The sequence below is a fragment of the Centruroides vittatus genome, unplaced genomic scaffold (assembly GCF_030686945.1).
Source record: "Centruroides vittatus isolate TY-2023 unplaced genomic scaffold, ASM3068694v2 contig_879, whole genome shotgun sequence".
In the NCBI taxonomy this organism is placed as follows: Eukaryota; Metazoa; Arthropoda; class Arachnida; order Scorpiones; family Buthidae; genus Centruroides; species Centruroides vittatus.
Genome location: NW_027122571.1, coordinates 1,425,344 through 1,445,378, shown reverse-complemented (window position 1 = coordinate 1,445,378; position 20,035 = coordinate 1,425,344). Strand labels below are relative to the sequence as shown.

The 20,035-nt window shown below is 29.0% G+C and overlaps 1 protein-coding gene across 1 annotated transcript in view; it reads left to right on the top strand.

Moving 5' to 3' along the window:
* Karybeta3 (karyopherin beta 3) overlaps positions 1 to 20,035 on the top strand; it is an 80,405-nt gene that overhangs the window by 24,570 nt on the left and 35,800 nt on the right. The window contains exons 3-7 of the mRNA XM_067279938.1: positions 4,104 to 4,296; positions 5,357 to 5,459; positions 8,842 to 8,938; positions 9,615 to 9,719; positions 15,880 to 16,005. Coding sequence (XP_067136039.1) covers positions 4,104 to 4,296; positions 5,357 to 5,459; positions 8,842 to 8,938; positions 9,615 to 9,719; positions 15,880 to 16,005 — 624 coding nt within the window. The remainder of the gene's footprint in view (positions 1 to 4,103; positions 4,297 to 5,356; positions 5,460 to 8,841; positions 8,939 to 9,614; positions 9,720 to 15,879; positions 16,006 to 20,035) is intronic.

Sequence of the window (20,035 nt, the reverse complement as noted above, 5' to 3'; positions counted from 1 at the left end):
CATTTACTGATCTGGAATGTATGAGTAGAAGCAGATTTCTTATAGAGAAAAAATGAATTGTGCTTTTAAATGAAATGTCAAGTATACTACCAGAATAATCTAAAATTCAAAAAGTCAGATACAGTGGAACCTCGCTTAATGTGCATAATTCGTTCCAGAACCTTACTCATAATGCAAAACATTCATTAAGGGAAACAATTTTTCCCCATAGAAGTTAATGTAAAATACAATAAAGCATTCCATGCTGACAAAAATACTCAAATACTGTATTTACTTGTGTATAAGATGAGGTTTTTATTAATTTTTCACTGCTTCAAAAACCTAGGTTGTCCTATACTTGCGAGCGAAGGATCCTTTGCATTTTTGCAATAATTTTTGTTAACCGTGTATAGTTCATGCTACCATTATAGCAGTGTGCTATCGAGGTCAAAGTGAATGTTGCTTTTAAAGTGATGAACCAAAAATAGCTGGTCACTTAGCAATGATTATAAATATAGTTATTTCATATTTGTTAAATTGGTATTTTTAATGAATATTTGTATATTCTGAATCATTAAAAATAAACTTTTTCCTGTCACGTGCATTATAATCTTTTGGTTTTGCTACATGGGTATCAGGTGCACGGAAAAGCATTCTTCCAAAGCTGATAGCAGTCATTTAGGAAATACTGCATTTTAAGTTCACGTGATGGACCAGAGGACGATGCTTCGTGGAGTAAAAGTGAAAAAGAGGAGAATTGTAACGAAGCTTCGGAGGTCAAGTCCGAGTAGACAAAAGGTGATAGCATCAAGAAAACATGGTTGTTTGCCTTAATACATATATTTGCTAATATTTTATTTGTGATTAAACGAAATAAAATTAGAATTGTATTAATAAATTTAATTTTCTTTATTTTGATCTTTAAAGTCACACCTCGTCCTATATGTGAGATCGTCTTATACGCGAGTAAATACGGTATTTTATGTACAACATTTATTCAAAGAAAATTATACAATATACATTGTTAAGGAGCACGAATCATCATCATCTTTTCTTCTAGCATGTAATGAACCAATCTGAAATGGAAATTCGATTTGCAGAAAACAAAAAAATTACAGATAATAGCATGATAGAGCATGCACGCAATCCAGGACTTCCCCTCTCGTCGTCACTCGTTATGTGAAACTTTGCTCGTTAAGCAAGTCATTTTTGAAAAAATTGATTTGTTCATTATGCGAAACACTTGTTATGCGAGGTTCCACTGTTTATTAGATTCTTTGAGACACTAAAGTTTGACTTTCAGTACCTCATACTTTGTCATATCAGTTAGATGATTAACTTAAGTGACATTTGGTTATTTTTAATTTTCAAAGATTGCAAATATCAACATTTAAAATCCAATAGTCATATATTAAAGCCAAATTATTGCTGGATTATATTGGGCTGTATTACTGTTACTGTTAATAATTAAATTAATATTTTAATAATTTGGAAGGTCCTGGAAAAAAGAATCAGCCTGAAGTGGGACTTGAACTCTCAACTCCTGCTTACCATGTGGGTTATGTGGTCAGTTACACTTTCTAGACCTTCATCTGATTTTCAGTTTCAAAACTATTAATTAGTTAATTTCAAAAATGTTCAGATTTTTAAAGTTTCTTAGTGTTAAATAACAAAGAAGAAAAATAGAAAATTTTAAAAAATATGCAATAAAATAAAAAGATACAAAAAAATAGGAATTTGAACCTCATTGTATTGTTAAATGGACAAGATTCAAAACTAATTTAAGTTCCTTGCATCTTACGTTCATCAAAGGAATATTAAAAGTAGTAATTATATAAATGACAAAACACAACGAATCATGTTTAAATAGTCAAATAGTTTATTTGCAATTAAATGTTTTTGAGTCGAATTTGTTTCATTATCAGGTCTGACCCTTAATAACAATAATTACACAGAACAACCAATTTTAATATAAAATAATTTTAACATTCTAATCGTGAGATGATATTCAATATTAACCAGTTAACAACAAGGTTTAAGACTGTATCTAGTACATGTGTTTCCTAAAAAAAACTCAAAGTTTTTATGTGAACAATTGGTTTTATATTTTTACACAGATATATATTATTAACTTTGTTTGGAATCAATTTAAGTAGGAAGTATTTGGAATAGTGTGTATGTTTTGATTACATTTTTTGATTTTTGAACTGTTTTGTAGATGTCAGTAGTTTGGGAACTGCTGATTCACATAGATTGATTTTGTGAAAATTTTGTGTAAACTAAAGCCAACATTTAAATGGAAAATAGAGAGATGGGTTTTAAAGCTCTATATTTTTTATATAAATGCTAATCTTAGTTTAACTGATTTCATTTTACACAAAGCACTCATAGAATAAATCTGCCACATAAAGTAAGAGTTACATGTATATGATAGTAAGGTTGTCGATACAAAAGGGTGTAAAAATGTATATAAAGTATCGAAATTGGCTCCTAAATAGAAAGAGGAAGTTTAAATAAAGGAAATTTAGAAACTAATTAGATGAAATTTTGAAGATTTAATTATATAAATTTGTGCCTTTGTATTCATATTACTAGGAACATATATAATCATCTACTTTGAGTTTTGTTATAAAGACATTATTTTTAAGTTTTATTCTTTTGAACTCATTAGAAGTTTGAATTTTATTTACTCAAATTTAATGTTGATAATTCTGAAGATTAATTGTAAAACTGTGAAGTATTAGAATTATAAAGTGCACATTTATTTACAAGGGATAGTAAGAAAGTCTTGCACATTCTGGAAGCAACACCCTGTGCAAGTGTTCACCGTAATTGAACACTTGCATAAGCATTCTCACAGATGTAACAAACAGACAAAAACTGGCGTGATGATCAAGCACTGACCAGGAGGTGAGGGACATGGTATCTGCAAAACACTCTGGTATTGTCACATGTGAAGATCAGCATGCCTACATCAAAATTGAATCGTTACCTGGGAAAACACCCACAAACATCCACAAAGCATTGGTGGATGTTTGTGGAGGTGACACCATTGACTGAAGCACAGCGTTGTGTTAGGCAGACTGTAGTATTCCTTGGTTTCAAATAAGAAAATACCATGCAAGACTTTCCTACTATCCCATGTATTAGAAATTCCAATAAAATAAATTTTATTTATTCATATGAATAACTTGGTATTGATGTTTGAGTTTTACAGTAACAACAGGTGTCAACAATAGCAGTTTCTTTCCAGCTATACAAATATTGTATTTTTATTTAGTTAAAGATAAATATTAATAAATTTGGCTGAAAAAATTACATATAATTAGATTTATTATTAAAAAATTGAATTTGAAATTTTCAATAAATTAAAAAATCATCAGTGATTAAAGCTGTTCAAGAGTATTTTGTTAGAAAAAGAAATAAATTCAAATTATGCATCCATTTTAATATGTAGTCAAAATAGAGTGAATTAATTGTATTGAAAACATTATAATTACAACCAATAAATTAATTACATTTTTTGTATATTTTATGTTTTCCTCTGTTTAACTGTAGTTAAAAAGAAAAGCATGTTGAAAAACTACAAAAGTATTAAAAATATAAATAATCAAACATCTTTACTACACCCGATACATGTAAAGCTATCCACCAACCAAAGCTGAATATAATCGGGCGAGAAATGGCTATAATATTAATAATTAATAGACAATTTGGCATTAGAAGTAGACGTTAGGCACCATCTCTTAATAATCTCAGCTTATATATGCTGGAAGAGGAGATCGGGTTGAAGGTCCAGGTAGCGTAACTGGTAATGTGTTTGCACAGATAGCAGAAGTTGCGGGTTCGAGTCCCGCTTCGGGCCAATTCTTTTCTTCCAGTAATTCTAAATTATTATTTAAATTATTTAATTAATTGTAATTATTAAATTTATTAAGAGATGGCGCCTAACGTCTACCTCTAATGCCAGATTGTCTATTAATTATTAATATTATAGCCATTTCTCGCTCGATTATATTCGGCTTTGGTTGGTAGATAGCATTAAAAATATATATGTGAAATTATTTGATGTAAACTTCAAATAGAATTAATGAAATTAAACATATTTTATCCTTACATTATAGGTGCGACAACTTGCTGCTGTTTTATTAAGAAGACTTATTTCAACAGATTTTGAAGAAATATCAACAGAGTTGAATGTAGAAGCATTCAATCAACTCAAATCTCAACTTTTAATTATAATTCAACAGGAAGGCAATCCTTTATTAAGGAAAAAAATATGTGATACTGTTGCTGAATTAGCAAGGAATCTTATTGGTAAGAATTATTTTTCTAACATAAAACAGTTTACATATTTCACAATACTAAACAATTAAATGAAGTAATTTTGCTTATATACAACTTATTCTTCTTTAGTTGATGCTGTTATAAAAACTAATCAAATTCAAATTTAAATGTTTGTATTTGGATGGTTTAAATATTCTTAACATAAAATAAAAGGTTTACAATATTATTCTTTTGTAATATTTTGGAAACATTACAGTTGAAATAACAATTTTATACATTTGATTATTTTAAGTGTGATTACATTGCATGTATTAGTTGGCTTATAAAGTCTTTACCAAGAGTAAGATTCTTTGATTTAAAGATATAAATAAAAGTATCACCAGATTCCATCTTGGTATGTAAATAAATCTTGTCTGAACTTGATATGTCAAAAATAGTTCTTTTTGCAGCATTTGCTGTTTTTTTGTTTTCTGTAATAGGTTTAAGTTTCTTTCCATTACCCCAATATATATTAAAATTTTCTATTCTTGTTTTTCTGCCGCATGTCTCTATCATCACAGTGCAATCTGTGCAAGGTAGGCAATGATATAACCTATAACTGAAAAAGAATGTTATTACAAAATTTTAATTATCTGTACTTTATGCTACCAACAAAGACTATGGGAATGGGAGAAAAGCACAATTTCTTTTTCTTTGGTACTAAGATAGTTGCTGGAAACAATTTTTGCTTAATTTTGCTGCTTGAACAGTTAAATTTTGAGGTTGAATAATCATTATCAGCATAAATTTCCATATTATTTCTGATTTTGATTTTAATGCAGTTGCAAAGAAAGAATATTTGTAAGCTTTCCCTATATATGATACAAATGCAACTAACAAAGTTGCTAAAATGATATGCTCCTTTAATTGAAAATATTGAAGGCAAATTGTTTTTTGTGTTAAACACTAAATTTAAAATTATTGCTTTGAAAAGATATTAACAGATATCTTTTCAAAGCAATTGTTTAGTTTTTAGATCTATATTAACTAAAGCAATATATTATAGCTTTAATTTAAATTAAAATTTTCATAATTTCAAAAACAATTTCAGATGATGATGGTAATAATCATTGGCCTGAATTTTTAAAATTTCTGTTTGATTGTGCAAGTTCATCTAACCACGTTCTTCGAGAATCTGCATTGCAAATGTTTACGTAAGTAAAACTTAAAACAACTAATTTTATTTTCTGTTGCTTGCAGTTAGATTGAATAAACTGTAGCTAAACATTTAACTACAAAGTCATAATAAACCATTATGTTTGTTTCTTGATTTTTATTGATTTGTAAAGTGAAACACTAACTCCACAAAAAATTACTAGGCAGAATCTCATTATTTGGTAAATTTTTATAGCTGCTCATTTAATGAATTGGAATAAATTTACTTTTATGTTAGAATTTATATTTAAGTAAAACTTTCTAATTGATTTCATTTACTTAGATATGCAATAGATTTTATTATATTTTAATTTATAAAATTTATTTAATTTGAATGTTTAAATTGCTGAAGTAAAGAAAAGCAATCAAATACTGGATATACTGTTAGATATTTTAATGAGCTATTTTAAATTATTAATTTATTGAAAATAATGAGTTTATTTTTTGAGAAGTGATTCAACAAATTTTAGACAGATATTTTTGAGATCATCTAGATCTCATTCTTAGATTAGTTTGTTTTTGAATTTAAGCTTACTGTTTCGATGATTTGACAGGACATCCTGTATCGTATATTAATTATTTTTTGATATTATTAATATTGTAAAATGAGTGGAAGTATAAGCTGCAATAAATTGAATATATTTGGACCAATTTGAACAACATGATCGTTATTTAATCCAACAAACAATATTAGCAAATAAACTTTCCAAGGAAGACCATCATGAACTAATGTAATCAGAAATTTTGACTTCTGAAACTCTCTGAACACTTTTATGCAAATCATTAAACATAAAAAAATAACATTTATGTAGAATAAGCAATTAGATTATTATTGTTGTACTAGAAATTCCCACATCAAGCATGATGGAATTTGTTTTATGAGAAAGTAGAGATTGAAGAATTGAGAAGAGTGAGATATCAAGAAATTTGAGAAAAGCTGCTAATATTTCTACAAGTTAAGGCCCTTGACAAAGCTGTTCTTACTCAATGATGCTCAAGTCATACTTTAGGGCCTTCGGGATCTTGGTTGTTTGTATTCTTTTAGATCTAGAATTTAAAATATGTAATTACCAACAACCAGCAAGAAATTAGATTTAACTAATCCAAACAAACGATTTCGTCCTCAGTGGTCATCTTCAGGTTTCAAAGTAATGGAATGCTTGTTAAAAGAATACAAATTTTAAAAATATGCATGCTCAATGTTGTATTTAACAAGGTTCTTCAAACTGGATTACAATTTTAAAAATACTAGGTATACATAAAATATAAAATCCAAACTGAACTCAAAATCTATTGTATGTCAAAGCATGCCCTCCATGTGGTTGCTAATGAGTTCATTTCTTTAATTTCTGCTGTCCCTCTCTTAAATGCTTTGAATATCTCCAGTTGTTCCAGATATTTCAGGTTGGCTGGTTATTTCAATGTTGTAGTAATCAGGCATTGCCAAATTTAACCTGGACATTGCTATCAACAGTGAAGGAAGTCAATGTGGTAGTGGATAGATCTTTCTGAATTGTGTATTTATGCTCCCTGATCCTCATTTTTAGACTACGTGCAGTAGCTCCAATATATTCATATGGACGGTTGACCCTATGATCATTTAGTGGGATAGTATAAATTCCTGGGATACCATTTCAGTGTCAGTCCAATCAGTCCTTATTGTTTCTAATGCTAGAAAAAACTGTAGGAGATTTCCTGTAAGTGATCCTGTTACTCTTAAAGCAGGCTATTTCCTTGTAGATGTTGGCCAGGATCTTATTATAAGTAACAGGTAAAAAGGACCCATCTTTCGACTGTAATTTTTTTGTTGTTCTGGCGTACAATAACAGCATTGATAAGGTGTGCTGGATATCCATGCTGCCTTGCTACACTTGAAATGTAATCCGGTTCTATTTTCTTATCTTCTGTCATCAAACAATGAGTGTAAATCCTTCTTACAAAAGCCTTAAAAGCAGAGATCTTATAATTGAAAGGATCATGTGATTTTGCATGGATGAGGAGTGGAGCATATGAGGTCTTATGGAACACCTTTGTTCTCTGCAGACCATATTGTAATGCGTGCGCTGTCTGTCAAGAAAGTGTACCCAGGTGCAGTTTTGTTGTTCTACTCGCAAAGAGAGGTTGTAAGTGTTATCATTGAAAGCCTTGATGATGCAGACAAGTTTGGTTTTTTTCTTCCAAAAAAATCAAACATATCTTGTGTATAACACAATGCTACCATTAACACCAGGTAAGACATATTGCTCAAGGCACCTGACCATCAATTCACAAAGTGTTCCTGAGATAGGATTCCTTTTTCCTGGAGGAAAGTATCCCCTTCAAATACAAAAAAGGCTGAATAACATATAAGGTGTGCTAACTCCAAAAGATTGGAAATGTGTTTGGAAGAGTCGTTGATATTATGAATGATAAAGTCCTGCAATTCACAAAAACATGGTTCTGTACAAATAGTAGGGAACATGGACTCAAAGTCACATACTGTGAAGTAGATGTTGTCCAAGTTGTCAAGGCTGTCTAATCTGAGAATCTCCACTGGATTGGACACAGTGTATGGATATTCTTTTATGTTGTTGTTTAGAAAAGAGTTTGAGTATCTGTTCCAGAAAAATAGATGGAGATCTCAATTTGTCGGCGACTAGGTGCAGTTGTTTGCTGGTTTTATGGAGCTTGGCAAAAGCAAATAATCTAGGGGAAGTTGGAGCTGAAATTGTTGCCCTAGTTAATTTGAATACTGTAGCTAAGGAGGAATCAGCTATACATTTAACCCTTGCTTATATTTTCTCCAAATAATCATTCATCATTGAATGGGCATTAACAGTTAGAACCATTAACACTCATTCAATAAAAATGATGTTGAGAAATGTGATTTTTTTCCCCTTTTTCTTTTTTCTTTTTTTTTACACTTCCTTTCACTTTCATTTATCATTATTGTTTTCTTTTTAATATGCAATATTTATATGTATATTTATTTTGAATTTGAATAACGATTTATTCAAACAACTTTGTAATTTTAAATATGTTATTACATGTTTTATCAATATGGAACGGTTGTTAATGTTTCAAAAATTTAAAACCTGATGATGGCTTGTTGAGCAGGTGGAAAACATTTGTTGAATAAATCTTTTTTCTCAGTGATTTAATGTGTTATTGTTATGATTATATTTACATTACATTATATTAATCAGGATGACTAATGATATTGACATCACTCATTTATTAATAATCTAAATAAGCCTGTTTATATAAATAAAAAAATAAATTACATTTTTAGTAGGATATGTTTTCTCATTATTGATCTGTTTGTGTACTTTTTGATGAAAATTTTAATGTTTCATATTAAATGATTAAATTAATAATTTATTAGAACAAATAATTTTTCAGAATTGTACCAGGTATATTTGGCAACCAGCAAACTCGTTACTTGGAAGTTATCCATCAAATGTTAATACAGAGCTTACAAGAACCTTCAATACAACAAGTAAGAGATTGTATAATAAATAATTACAAAAATTACACATTTTTGTAATTATTTATTGTATAGCCATTTTGGTTTGTAATACTTATTTTAAAAAGTTTCTTCAAAATATTTCATACTGTTTTCAAAAATAAATGAGATTGATTTGAAGTACGATTTCTCTGAATTGTGTTTCGACAAAATATATAATGGATTTGGATATTTGAACTGATATTTTAAATGTCTTTAAATATAATAGAAAATATCATTATCGTCGGTTATATTCTATTTTGTAATTTGTAATATTGGATATTATTATTTATGTAAGTTAAGAAAGTTATAATAAGATTGATCCTGCTGTATTAAAATTGATTTATGGATTATAACCTGTTCATATGCATTTTTTTTCTTGTTCAAATCTAACTATATTTTAAAATTTATGAAATTTATAAAATACCAAATGCTTTATCTGTCAAAGTTCAGGATATGGGAATTAAATCTCCAATAATTACAAACTAAATCATAATACTGATTTTAACTAGTGATTTAAATTTTATTCTATGTTTATTTGATATAGTGAATACAGCAATTAATGTATAAAAAATGGAAAGAATTTGCTAGCTAATAATTTTTAGTTATTTTCAGCAATTATTTTACTTAACTATAAAGTTTTAATTAATAGAATATTTTTTGTTTTTAGGTTAAAATTTCTGCTGTTAAGGCTACAACTGCTTTCCTTGTTGCTCATGAGAAAGAAAATAATATTCATAGACATTTTTCTGATTGCCTTCCACATTTATTGCAGGTAATTTTACTTTTAATTTTGATTGCTACAGTAAATCTTTATTTATCCGACAGTCGGGCTTGATAAATAATGAAAGATGAAATAATGAGGAATAAACATGTACTGCTGTTACTATTGTACTGTACATCTTCATAGACAATTACATACTTCAGTATCATGACTGTTAGCAGACTGAAAAAAATTGGAATGATGGATAAAAGAAGTTTTTCTAGTATTTAGTAAAGTTTTATCATTTTTATTGTCTATTCCAGAAATAATTGGAATCAGTTCTATTCATATATTTATAACCTGAAATAACTTAAGATTGATATTCAAATGTTTCTGAAGAATAATTGCTCATTAACAACTAATAAGTGAACATCACAAGTTGTTGCATGCTATTTTTAATAAAATGCTATTTAATGTATAGATCTTGGGACCCTTTATAAGCAGGTAAAGTTGTGTGTGTGATTAGACAATCACAAGAACACAACACTTAAAAATAAATATTTGTATACTTAAGTGTTTATTTGTATACTAAGTAGTTTGCCTGATGACCTTGACACCAACTATAACTTGGCGTATGGTGTCTGACTTAGTTTTTGATCCTGGTTTTTTTATTATAGAATTTTATTCTATTCAATTAAATTTAACTGAATAATGTAGTTTTTATTTTTATTTTGCAGTTGTTAGAAATTTAATCTTTTGTCTCCAGTTAACACGTTGACTGCCACGTGACTTTTTAGGATTCTGTTGTAAAACGCCAACTTAATTTAATTATATTATATTATTAAAAACTCTAATCAGAGTATATAGTAATAATCAAATAGCATATAGAATGTGTTTTTCTTAAAATAAAGGTATTACGAATTATCTCGTAGTTGGCTTATGTAACAGAAAGCTCTTCGCTAAAGCCAAACTACGAGTTAATTCGTGCACAGACACGATTCGTCCTGTCACTTCGCTACAGCCAATCGGAGATGTGCGTCTAAATTCATTAGTAATAAATCGGATATAGAGGCGAGCACATCACATTTACGTCTTTTTTGAGTGTGTTATTTTTTATTTATTTTTATAATCAAATTATAAATATCCCAAAATGGATAAGAAAAGACCACTGACTAAAAAACAACTTGATTACTACACTAATCTAAGTGATTCAGAATCTGACAAAATTTTTGGTGAGGATGGGGGAGTTTATTTGGCAGCGAAATGGTCCTGTTACTGTATGTAAATGGAAAGACAAACGAGAAGTCCTTACCATTTCAAACATGCACGTTGTTGAAATGGTAGAGGTGTTCAATCGCAATGGAAAATGTTCGATGAAACCGAATATAATTCGAGATTATAATCATGGAATGTCTGGCATTGACGATCAGATCAAATGCTATCGTACTACACAGCTCTAAGAAAGACTATTAGATGGCCCAAAAAGGTTGCATTACATATTATAGAAATATATATACATAATGCGCACAAACTCTTTCAAAAAGCAACTTCTTCTAAAATAAAACTTATAAAGTTTAGAGAAGCATTCGTCAAAGCGTTAATTGGAGAAGAGATTCAACCAGTTTCAAAAAAAATTAAATTGCAGAAGCTCCACTATTTACAGAGTATCCCATCTACTCAGAAAAAACAACATCTGACAAAGCCATGTCGAATTTGTACCAAAGCTAAAAAACGCCGAGAAACGTGTTATTTCTGTCCAATCTGTCTTGAGAAGCCAGCCCTTTGCGTAGAAGATTGTTTTAAAAATTATCACAAACAATAAAAATATTGTTTTGCTTTCGATTTTGAATAAACATTTTATAATATTTTCTGTTCGTTTAAATTTATATTTCTGTTTTATAAATTATCACAAACAATAAAAATATTGTTTTGCTATCGATTTTGAATAAACTTTTTATGATTATATTTTCTGTTCATTTATTAATAAATGTTCTGTTCATGTAAGCCAAACTTGATTTTTTGTTCTTGCCCCTGAAGCTATCTATTCATATTTACACTGATATACTACGAATTACATCGTAGCTGCACAAATATGGCAAGGAAACAAACTACGATATAACTCGTAGGTGGCGTCCTATGCAGAAACGGTAACTACGAGTTCATCTCGTAGAATTTAATCTTTTGTCTCCAGTTAAAATTGACAGGCTTTTTTTTAATGTTTTATTTTTGTTCTATATTTCTACATTCTAAATTGCAACCAGAATCTAACTTGTTAGTTATTGAAAGTATATGTGAAATTATAATTGTGATTGTAAAGTTATAAAATTAAACAAAATTATTGTTAAAAGAAAATATAACAACCCTTTGCACATATGATTGGAAGTAAATTAGTTGAAAAAATTTTCAAAGTGATTGAATGATATGAATTTTTTAAATAAGAAACTACTATTGATACTGATAGAGAGCTGGGCAAAGTAAGTGAAAAAGAGATAGATGTTAAACGGATGATAAAGGTTAAAACTATAGTCCACCAGAAAGGCTGCCTAGAGCAAATATGAATACATCTCTTTAGATATGAAATTAAAATTCTAAACACTGCCAAAGAACATCCAAAATGGTCCTTTAAAATTTTTTAATTAAAATTTAAGCAATTAAAATATAGATCAGATTTATCCAGATGGAGACAACCAATTGTACAAGGATAACTTTTTTTTTGGACAAATGGAATGTGATTTGGTGTTAAATGTTTGATAGACTTTGTGAAGTAAATAAACAGACAGAACAAACAGGTAATGAAATGCCTTCTTCAGTAGTGAGCACTTGCCATAGCTGTCCAGTATTTTCCTCCAAAAGTTTCAACTGTTGAAAAAGAAAGTACTTCAAAGCTGGATTTAACTTATCCCATGTTGAAATTGTTCTTTGTTGCATGTGGTCCCCATGTTGAATTTTTGTCAATGTTATGTCTAACGAAAATCTTACGTTTTTAAAAAAATAATCATGGCTATTGTATCATCCAAAATTATTTTTTTTTATTTTTCACAAACAAAATTGATATATTAATAAATATAAAAACAAAAAAATTATATTTTGGAAGTTAGTTTTAATATAAAAATTATAACAACTAGCAACATCTAGTTCCAAAATGTACCAATACTGTAATGAGATATCTCGGGTCAAACGCTCAAGGTCAGAGGTCATGATCCCAAGAATTGTCGTGAATAACACGGGACAGGTTAATGAGCAGTTGTAAACTTTTAAGCATGTAGTTCATGGCCAAAAAATTTTCTGAAGAAGCAGAATTTTACAGGAAAGGTGGCAAAATATGTTTTTAAAATAGAGTTTGCATCAATGATAGAAATATTAGTGTTTGAAGAAATTTTCAAGAATGAAAAATATCAATAATTATCTACAATTTCAATCCCATCTTTATTATAAACACAGATCAAACAGAATGTAAATATAGAATAGATGTAAAATTACATGTATACACATTAAGGAAAATTGGTTTCATTATTTATTGGCAATTTAAATAAAATACCACAATTATGTACAGTTTTAAGTTATATAGTATAACCAAAATCTAAGACTATACTACCTTGTGTTTTTCTATGTATGTAAGAACCTGGAAACAAATTTAGACCTGAAGTACAAGAAGCTATTAATAAACTGACTGAAGAATTTAACAAGCCTGGTCAAGCTGATCTGATATCATGCTCCACAACAGCAAATCAATTATTAATTTTGTTTAAAATAAATTTTATAAATTCTTGGAATCAAGTAGTTGTTCAAAAAAGAATTTTTCACTGAATATACAGTAAGGGATGTGGTTTATAGATTCCAGAGAAACTGCATAGTTTTTACTATAACTTACAATGGCTGTAAATGAAAACATACAGTTCCCTTTTGTGCATGTGCGTGGACACGCAGAATAAATGGATTGAATGGAACGTGTGTGCACATCTGACAGACACACAAAAGTCCTAACATAAGCACTGCATCACTATAGTGGAGTGTGCTATATGTTCAAAGTTAGGAAAATTAACCTTTCCTTTATATGGAGAACGTTTAAAGTTTTGAAATTGACAGTAAGAAAAAAGAAATTTGTATTAATTTGGTCTTTTCACAAATCAACATTTAAATGTTTAAATGTTGATTTGTGAGAAGACCAAAAAAAAAATGTGTATATGTATATGAGTGTGTGATATATGATGAGATTTTTTTTTAGATGAGGGTAATCAACCAACTTGCAGTTTAAAAATTGTAACTCCAAAATGTACTTCAATCTGTCAACCTTGTAATGTATATGTTTATCACCAAGTTAAAAATTAAATTGATAATACAAAATTTTTCTGACAATTATAAAAGTCAGCAATTGAGTCATTGAAATGATGTGATTTGTACTCATTCACTGATTTATCAACTTTTTTCCTCCAAATTCAATAAGATGATAAAATATGCATAGTTTGCTTTAAAATTATCAAAGGAGAGAAAGATGTTTAGAGATGTAAGGAAAGTTTGCTTTCCATGTAACTGAAAAGTTGTGCAGTTGTAGCAAAAGTGGTTTATTCAATGCTCATTATATAATATGTTATGTTTTCAGTGCTTTTACAACTGTTATCATTCAAAGAGGATCGTGTCAGCAATATGTAGATTTTATAATTAGAAAGTAAATATCTTATTTGTGTTTTTTATTTTTTACATTCACTTAAAAGAAATTCAGTTTTTGTGTGTATTGTTATTTACCTCATTTGTCATTTTATTTTGCTTTTGATTATTTTAAGTAATAATAAATAATAAATTATTTATGTGTAATGCTTATTGTAAGCAAGGTGAATTATTGAATTGCTAATAAAAATTATTTTACATATATGATTATAAAAAGTTACAAAACTTGGGAATAAAAAGTTGGCTTCCTGAAGCAATGATTTATTTACTTATATAACAACTGTATGAAGGAAGAGTATGATGTTTCCTTATTTTTGGATGAAGTAAGAAAAGTAAGAAAGATTTATACTCTTCTTAAGGAAATTGATAACACTTGGAAATAGCCATATTGCACTGATGAGAAAACACAGTGCACTTAGTACTGATATTGGAAGCAACTGATTTTTTTTTTTATTGCTGTGCACTAAAATTAGTTCTTTTACTAAATGATCCATACATGCACTGATGCACTTAATTCATTTACTCAACTTGTCTCTTATTTTCTTTCAAGTTTTCTTTTTGTGTATTGTCTATTCATGCAAATGACCCAAGATATACACAATATGTAACATTTTAGTAACATATAGGCCTTCCCTTAAATTAAATTATTCTTTTTCTATTTCTGAAACATTAATGCCATTGCTTTTGAAATTAATTTATTTCTGCAAAGTGGAGATTTTATTTACATTTATGCATAATTATTTATATACATAAATGTACAGTACATAAAGTCTCCACTTTGCAGAAATTATCGTATGTTTTTAATTATTTGCATATGTAGGTAATTTTATATTTTTAGTTTCTTAAATTATTTTCTATATTTTTTAAATATATTTCATACATGTATTTGGGAAACTTATTTGATATATAAATTTTTGTATATGCTTTTTTTCGTTATTATTTAATAACCATAATATCTTTAAACTTGCCAGTCACTTACAGATGTACTTTGAAATTTTTTTTGCTTTTGTAATTTTTAATATGAATAGATAAATCTGTGTACAATTTGCAATACGCTACATATATATATTGTTATACTTGGAGCCCAACTCTTATTTTCAACATCATTCATGATTTTCTTTAAATATCCTTGCAATTATAATAATTTGTAAATAATATTAACTTATTATGTTATTTATATGTACTTATTTTATACATTAAAAAATTATTAAAAAATAGTTGATGGTAAGGCAAAAGAAAACATTATAATTTAAATAATGTGAGCAAATTAATAGTTATAAACTTATTTAGAAATAGATGGATGACTGAAATCACTCATTTGTATGCTGTTATGCTCTGTAGGTATTATGCATTAAACTTTAATGCACTTATTGTTTATCTTCTGATAGTCAGTTTATTGAGTAAAGAGTTACATCTAATAAATTATAATAATTTAGTGTTTATTTATAATTGGTGATTAGAAAGCATATCTAACATTTAAAAAAAATTTTATAGAAAATATTCATTATAACTTTTCCTTTAGTTTTGTTATAAATTTTTAGTAAGATTGTATATATTTACATTTTAGGTATTATCACAAACTTTTGAACAACAAGATGATGACAGCATACTAAAGTGCTTTGTTGATCTTGCAGAATCTTGTCCTAGATATCTGCGAAGTCAGCTTGATTCATTATTACAACTATGTATAAAAGTAAGTGAAATTGAAAAATGTTTATTTATTATAAGTTCATACAATTTTGAAAAACAGAAAGTATATTGTTTCAATAAATAGCAGAAATTAAAAAGTTTTTAAGTATTTTATATTCAGAGTGAGTCAAAAATTTTTTTCAACCTTTTTTATTCCAAAAGTATTTAAGATAAATTAAAGTTTTTAATGTAGTTACATAGCAGGGTTTGCGCTGCTTAGCTCCAAAATTGCCACTTCGCAATTGACTAAAACGAAAATTTTGACATGACAGAACATGTGATATACTGTTTAAACATTGTAATCAAATTTGTTTTTCAGATTATTCATTAAAAAAATTATTCAAAAATGATTCCTATTGCTAACAAGGAGAGGACCAGACATTTGGGTTACCGATTCAAACAAATCTTGGTGAACATGTAGTCTTAAACACAAACAGGTCCTTGTCCAAATAATAGGGCCCATTTCTCAAGTGTTTCCAAAAATCTGGGCCTCTGAAAATTGTGTTTAGCTTATAAGTCTTTGAAACTTTTACAGCTCTGAGTGGCGATAGCCATAGGTAATCATGTCCATTACTATCAAAGGCTTTGTGGAGGTTTCTATTTGTAGAAAGCCAAAATTGTCATAGCATTGGTTGGTTAGCTTGTCGATGGTGTGCAAGAGGAAAATATTAGAATGTATGGACTGACTTTTAATGCTACAAGTTTGGTGTTCGTCAATGATTAGAGGAATGCAGGTCTGCAGTCTAGCAGCTAAGACTTTAGTGAGGATCTTCTAATGAATATTAAGTAGTGAGGTGGGTCTCCAGTTTGTAAGTTTTGCTTGTTCTTTCTTATTGGTTACATCATTGTCCTATCAGAGGAAAAATTGTTTATAAAATTCTAACAGATAACTCATCTAGTCCTGGTGATTTCTTATTTGGCATGCTTTTCAGTGCTACTATGCTTTCTGGATAGGTGATGTTTCTGGTTAACTCAGTTCCTGTTTGTCATTTAGTTTTGGCATTTGGAACAGAAATACCTGTGCCTTTTCTTTGTCAAAGTTTTTTCTTTCAAATGTTTTTGAATAATATAGATAAGTAAATTTTCTTTTTTCTTCCTTGTCTGTTATAATTTCATTATTTTCATTTATTATTGCATTTATCTTTTTAGACTGAATTTGTTTCCATTCCATTTGGTAAAATTTTCTAGATGAATGAGTTTTTTGCTTACATAGTTTCGCATGGATCAGATAAACACTCTACATAGGTGTTTCTCATGATAAATTTTGAGCTTGGGTTTTGTTTTTGCTATGGCTGTCTGATGTTTACCTGGATCTAAGGTTTTGTCATTATATGCCTGCTTTAACTCATATATCAGGATATATGAGTTAAAGCAATTAAATTTAATTTTTCTTCTTCTTTTGACAATATTCTTCAGAGACATGTTCATTTTATTATCTTTTAAGCTTACATTTTCTTTGTTTTCAGGGTTTGTTATAGGGAATTTTATGTGCCTTTTGTCTGTGCGCAATTTGTTCTGCTTATTGCCTTCACTTTTCCATTACAATTTTTTCAAATTGAATTGAAATAACATGACTTTTAGTTTCCATGGGGTATTTCCAGTTTCCTCTTCTTTTCAGCATGGCATGGATTCTAATGTTGACAATTCATTTTCTATTCCTATTTGTATTTCACTACTTTCAGGTTCCTGTAAAATGTCCTCAGTGTCCATTGTGTCTGTCCATAACTTCTTTGTTAGTGCAGATGCATAACTGTTTTTCAAACAATTCTCAGGAGAATTCCTATAATATGGCAATTATTACATTTTATTGCAGTATGTTCACACTGTAAATGTTTGAAAGTTTTACACTTGTATCACATTTGAGGTCAGCCTGAAATAAATATAAAGAAATAAAGTTTTTATTTAACATCGTAGAAAAGTTAAATTTACAGAGACTTGTTTTCACTAAACAGGAAATGATGTCATAGTTTTAATCTCTTGTTCTATAAACTTTAAACATGAGGAATAATAATAGTAACAAGCAATTATTGTGATAATGTCACAATGCCAGGCTGCAATTTTAATCTTATTTTTAATTTATTTAATTTAAAATATATATTTTTCACCTCAAATTAGTAGTGGCTTTCCCACATACATCATACTTTTCCTTTAAGAGTAGAGTCGTGCCATTCATCTATCTAACATGTTTCAGTGGGAAAGTTTTGAATTGAAATGACATGACTTTTAGTTTGCATTGGAAGTTCCTATAAAGTTAGTCAATGCCTCCTGCCCTTAAGGTTTCCATATCTGGTCTCATTTTTCATCTATCTAACTCTGTTCTCGAGATCAGGGAATGACAGATGGATGACAATGGGAATGTATAGGTCTAAAATTTTTTCAAATTGCAACTTAATAATAATGCTAATGATATGACCAAATAATACAATAATTATGTTACACATAAAAAGAACTAAACTAAAATTCCTAAGGTTCAAACCTACATCGTCTAAGTCTAGCGTCTTACTATTGCCACTCAGAGCTGCAAAAGTTTCAGACTTATAAGCTAAACACTCAATTTTCAGAGAGAAGTAGGTTCTATTATTTGGACAAGGACCTGTTAGTATTTAAGGCTACATGCTTATCAAGTTTTACTGGAATTCTAGCCTCGAATGTCCAGTCCTCTCCTTGTATGTGACATGTTACTTTTGCTTTCCAGATGCCAAACTGATTAAGACTACCAGCACCTGCAAGGGCGTTGCCAGGGGGGCAGGAGGAACAGCTGCCCTCCCCTAGAAATTCAACAGAATTATTTAAATGCTAAGTTTTAATTAAAATAATCTTCTTAGGTTTCTTGTAAGTTAAAAAAAATGTTTTAATTAAGATATTTCTTTTCTGGTACATAGTAAATGATTAAGACTTTATGAATTGTTTTTATTTTACCTACATACAATTCATATCCTCTATCAATTTACATCATCTTGCCCCCTCTGGCCCATTGGCTGGCGTCGTCCTTGAGCACCTGCATTAATTAGTAAGTAAAACTGGTGGAAATAAATAATTGAAGTGGTGAAAAAAATTAAAAGCTGGCGAATAGTTGGCAATATTTTTTAAATTTTCCAGAGTGACCCCTGCATAGGAAGTCATGCATGGAGAATCAGGTAGGATCTTGAAAATGATTTCCGAGATAATGTAAAATTAAATCACTTTTACTTTTCATAAATTTAAAGTTGCCAGTTATACAGTCTCAAATGTATTTAAAGTAGATTCTCATTTTAATGGATTGCTCAGGCTGCTGAAAATCATCCATTGTCCTGGAATCCATTATATTGCAAACAATGGATTTCTCGCACACCAGGAAAATATGCTATTTAATCTCCTACATATAAGAAATACCTGCACTTGAAATTATTTGCTCTCTTCAGATCTTTGTTCTATAGAAATACTTATGTTACAAGATCATATAATATGCTGTAAGTGTATATGACAAAGCTTATGTAAACTGTATATACTCTAAGCACAAAAAGGAAAATTACATATGCTCTAGCACTTCACCTAACTTCATGATTTGTTAAAGATCTTGTCCATCTTGGTTTGTTTTGATATTGCTTTTCTCTCTATTGATTATAACAATTGTTTGATATTAGCAATGTCAGGTACAGCCTGTTTACTTATGCTGAAACTTGTCAGGAAGTTTTTGAAGATTTGGAAAGACTCGATGGCCTTATTAAATTTCATCACTACACTTGGACCAGCTTCAGAATCTTCATTAGGTAGCTTCTCCTCAATTGTATCAGTATGCTGACACTCTTTATACAGTTCTTCAGCTGTACTGTTCATATCCCAGGTGTAACAAGTGCATCATCAAACTTTACAGATTTCTGGAAACATCAAATTATTAATTAAATGTTGGAAAATGGGAAATTTACAATAGATTAGAAAAAAATATGTTATTTTGAATTACATTTTGCTAAAAGGACATAAAATTACATTGATTTGGCAAGCATGGGGGAAAAATCTGTCATTCTGAGAAATCCATTGTTTTGTGATTTAACAAA